This window comes from Salmo salar, chromosome ssa09, assembly GCF_905237065.1.
Source record: "Salmo salar chromosome ssa09, Ssal_v3.1, whole genome shotgun sequence".
In the NCBI taxonomy this organism is placed as follows: Eukaryota; Metazoa; Chordata; class Actinopteri; order Salmoniformes; family Salmonidae; genus Salmo; species Salmo salar.
In genome coordinates this window covers 158,008,459-158,012,770 of record NC_059450.1, presented here as the reverse complement: position 1 = coordinate 158,012,770, position 4,312 = coordinate 158,008,459, and the positions used below count along the sequence as shown (strand labels likewise).

The 4,312-nt window shown below is 52.2% G+C and overlaps 1 protein-coding gene across 1 annotated transcript; it reads left to right on the top strand.

Annotated features, from left to right (window-relative positions):
- Positions 1-1,103, top strand: LOC123724110 (extensin-like). Its single transcript, XM_045687051.1, has 2 exons — positions 1-38; positions 101-1,103. Exons 1-2 carry the CDS (start codon positions 1-3, stop codon positions 1,101-1,103), a joined length of 1,041 nt encoding a protein of 346 aa, XP_045543007.1.
- Positions 1,104-4,312: the final 3,209 nt, after the last annotated feature.

Here is a 4,312-nt window from a genome sequence, read left to right as displayed (position 1 = left end):
ATGGGAATTAGGAGAGCAGTCAACACGGTGGTTTTGAGGTGAGGTGAGATGTGTGTGTGTGTGTGTGTGTGTGTGTGTGTGTGTGTGTGTGTGTGTGTAGACCAGTGGATGGGCCGCCAGGCCACCGCCACCGGACCACCACCGGGCCACCGGACCACCACTGGGCCACCACCGGGCCACCGGACCACCACCGGTCCACCGGGCCACCACTGGGACACCACTGGGCCACCACCGGACCACCACCGGGCCACCACTGGACCACCACCGGGCCACCACTGGGCCACCACCGAGCCACCACTGGACCACCACTGGGCCACTACTGGGCCACCACCGGACCACCACCGGACCACCGGACCACCACCAGGCCACCCCTAGACCACCGGACCACCACCGGACCACCACCAGGCCACCACCGGACCACCACCGGACCATCAGGCCACCACCGGACCACCGGACCACCAGGCCACCACCGGGCCACCGGACCACCGGGCCACCACCGGACCACCGGGTCACCACCGGACCACCGGACCACCACCAGGCCACCGACCACCGGACCACCGGGCCACCACCGGACCACCGGACCACCACCGGACCACCGGACCACCACCAGGCCACCACCGGACCACCGGGCCACCGGACCACCACGGACCACCAGGCCACCACCGGACCACCGGGTCACCACCGGACCACCGGACCACCACCGGACCACCGGACCACCACCAGGCCACCGGACCACCTCCGGACCACCGGGCCACCACCGGACCACCGGACCACCACCGGACCACCGGACCACCACCAGGCCACCACCGGACCACCAGGCCACCACCGGACCACCGGGCCACCACCGGACCACCGGGTCACCACCGGACCACCACCGGACCACCGGACCACCACCAGGCCACCGGATCCCCGGGCCACCACTGGACCACCGGGTCACCACCGGACCACCGGACCACCACCGACCACCGGACCACCGGACCACCACCGGACCACCGGACCACCACCGGACCACCACCGGACCACCACCGGACCACCACCGGACCACCACCAGGCCACCGGACCACCGGGCCGGCTCGGATTCAGACTCGCCATGTGCTTGTTGATAAAGTATCAAATTAAATGTTGTAAAAAAAAAAAAAAATAAATCTCTGTATTATAAATTTCAATAGCTTTAAAAAAATAAATAAAAGGTTGATAAATATAATGCACATAAAAACACAATTAGTTAATTAGGAGAGGGGCGGAGAAGAAACCATAAAACCAGGCTGCGCTGCTCTCTCTCTCTCCAACAGTCTGATCAGTTCCACTCAACACATTATGGGAATTATCTGACTGTCCTCTCTCCTTCTTACATCATCAACTGGGAATAAAGAGCTCCGCGGCCCAAATCCATTTTAGAGGTCCTATGACGCCGTGGTAGGAGTGTAAAACGATTTGAAAAGGCAAGAGTAGTGTGACATAGCTGCCAAACTAACTTTGGATTTTGGTGGCGCTTTTAAAGTTGCTCTAGGTACTGTAGCTCTAGGTAATGTAGCTCTAGGTACAGTAGCTCTAGATTCAGTTGCTCTAGGTTCAGTAGCTCTAGGTTCAGTAGCTCTAGGTACAGTAGCTCTAGGTACAGTAGCTCTAGGTTCAGTAGCTCTAGGTAATGTAGCTCTAGGTACAGTAGCTCTAGGTACAGTAGCTCTAGGTAATGTAGCTCTAGGTACAGTAGCTCTAGGTTCAGTAGCTCTAGGTACAGTAGCTCTAGGTTCAGTAGCTCTAGGTACTGTAGCCCTAGGTACAGTAGCTCTAGGTTCAGTAGCTCTAGGTACAGTAGCTCTAGGTTCAGTAGCTCTAGGTACAGTAGCTCTAGGTACAGTAGCTCTAGGTTCAGTAGCTCTAGGTAATGTAGCTCTAGGTACAGTAGCTCTAGGTACAGTAGCTCTAGGTAAAGTAGCTCTAGGTTCAGTAGCTCTAGGTACAGTAGCTCTAGGTTCAGTAGCTCTAGGTACAGTAGCTCTAGGTTCAGTAGCTCTAGGTACAGTAGCTCTAGGTACAGTAGCTCTAGGTTCAGTTGCTCTAGGTTCAGTAGCTCTAGGTACAGTAGCTCTAGGTACTGTAGCTCTAGGTAATGTAGCTCTAGGTACAGTAGCTCTAGATTCAGTTGCTCTAGGTTCAGTAGCTCTAGGTTCAGTAGCTCTAGGTACAGTAGCTCTAGGTACAGTAGCTCTAGGTTCAGTAGCTCTAGGTAATGTAGCTCTAGGTACAGTAGCTCTAGGTTCAGTTGCTCTAGGTTCAGTTGCTCTAGGTACTGTAGCTCTAGGTACTGTAGCTCTAGGTAATGTAGCTCTAGGTACAGTAGCTCTAGATTCAGTTGCTCTAGGTTCAGTAGCTCTAGGTTCAGTAGCTCTAGGTACAGTAGCTCTAGGTACAGTAGCTCTAGGTTCAGTAGCTCTAGGTAATGTAGCTCTAGGTACAGTAGCTCTAGGTACAGTAGCTCTAGGTAATGTAGCTCTAGGTACAGTAGCTCTAGGTTCAGTAGCTCTAGGTACAGTAGCTCTAGGTTCAGTAGCTCTAGGTACTGTAGCCCTAGGTACAGTAGCTCTAGGTTCAGTAGCTCTAGGTACAGTAGCTCTAGGTTCAGTAGCTCTAGGTACAGTAGCTCTAGGTACAGTAGCTCTAGGTTCAGTAGCTCTAGGTAATGTAGCTCTAGGTACAGTAGCTCTAGGTACAGTAGCTCTAGGTAAAGTAGCTCTAGGTTCAGTAGCTCTAGGTACAGTAGCTCTAGGTTCAGTAGCTCTAGGTACAGTAGCTCTAGGTTCAGTAGCTCTAGGTACAGTAGCTCTAGGTACAGTAGCTCTAGGTTCAGTTGCTCTAGGTTCAGTAGCTCTAGGTACAGTAGCTCTAGGTTCAGTAGCTCTAGGTAATGTAGCTCTAGGTACAGTAGCTCTAGGTACAGTAGCTCTAGGTAATGTAGCTCTAGGTTCAGTAGCTCTAGGTACAGTAGCTCTAGGTAATGTAGCTCTAGGTTCAGTTGCTCTAGGTTCAGTAGCTCTAGGTACAGTAGCTCTAGGTACAGTAGCTCTAGGTTCAGTAGCTCTAGGTTCAGTAGCTCTAGGTACAGTAGCTCTAGGTACAGTAGCTCTAGGTTCAGTAGCTCTAGGTTCAGTAGCTCTAGGTACAGTAGCTCTAGGTTCAGTAGCTCTAGGTACTGTAGCCCTAGGTACAGTAGCTCTAGGTTCAGTAGCTCTAGGTACAGTAGCTCTAGGTACTGTAGCTCTAGGTACAGTAGCTGCAGTTAACTTTGTTTATTGATATTTGACTGTGTATGTGGGGGGGCAGAGAGAGAGTGACGGTGTCTGTGGGGGGGGCAGAGAGAGAGAGAGTGATGGTGTCTGTGGGGGGGGCAGAGAGAGAGAGAGGGACAGTGTCTGTGGGGGGGCAGAGAGAGAGAGGGACGGTGTCTGTGGGGGGGGCAGAGAGAGAGAGAGGGACAGTGTCTGTGGGGGGGGCAGAGAGCGAGAGTGACGGTGTCTGTGGGGGGGCAGAGAGAGAGAGTGACGGTGTCTGTGTCCAGCCAGGTCACTGCGATACAACTCAGTATTTGACGTCCGTCCATGTCTGAGGACGTCGGCAGACGGCGTGGAAACCGAACACTAGTGGCAACAATGAGCAGCATTCTAACCTTTAACCTTTAACCTTTAACCTAGGTAGATTTCAGTTTGCGGACAAGGACAGCAGACGGATGTAAGACTCTGATTCCAAAGGTTGCAAGTTCAAATCCAGCGATAGAAAGTTATTTTTGTTTTTAAACCTATCTCAAACCTTAACCCTTCTTAACCTTAACCATTCAGAGTTCGTACTTAATAACCTTAAAACACTTAAAAAATGTGATGTTTGCAACAACTTCTAAATGTGAGTTTTGAGGGGAAAAATAAATAAATGGATGAACATGTAATTGTGACGTGAGACTGTGAGAACTAGTTACCGTGTCGGGCTGGAAACTAGAACTGTCTGATCTTCAGTCAGTCTCCTGCCTCACAGCTGTCGCTGTAGCCTCTGGCATCCTCCTGGCCCTCTCAACCCGCTGACTCCCCCTCCTCACCCTCTCCTGAAAGCTGCCTTTGAAGACTGCTAGCCAGGAAATTGAAGACCGTCTTCAAACACAAGACGGGGAGAGAAAGGAGAGAGAAAGGAGAGAGAAAGGAGAGAGAAAGGAGAGAGAAAGGAGAGAGAAAGGAGAGAGAAAGGAGAGAGAAAGGAGAGAGAAAGGAGAGAGAAAGGAGAGAGAAAGGAGAGAAGAAAGGAGAGAGAAAGGAGAGTAAAGGAG

Excerpts from the sequence above, each read along its gene's own strand:
- LOC123724110 (XM_045687051.1), top strand. The coding sequence starts at position 1 with ATGGGAATTAGGAGAGCAGTCAACACGGTGGTTTTGAG. Across the intron at positions 39-100 it reads GTCAACACGGTGGTTTTGAG|ACCAGTGGATGGGCCGCCAG; the intron begins GTGAGGTGAGAT and ends GTGTGTGTGTAG.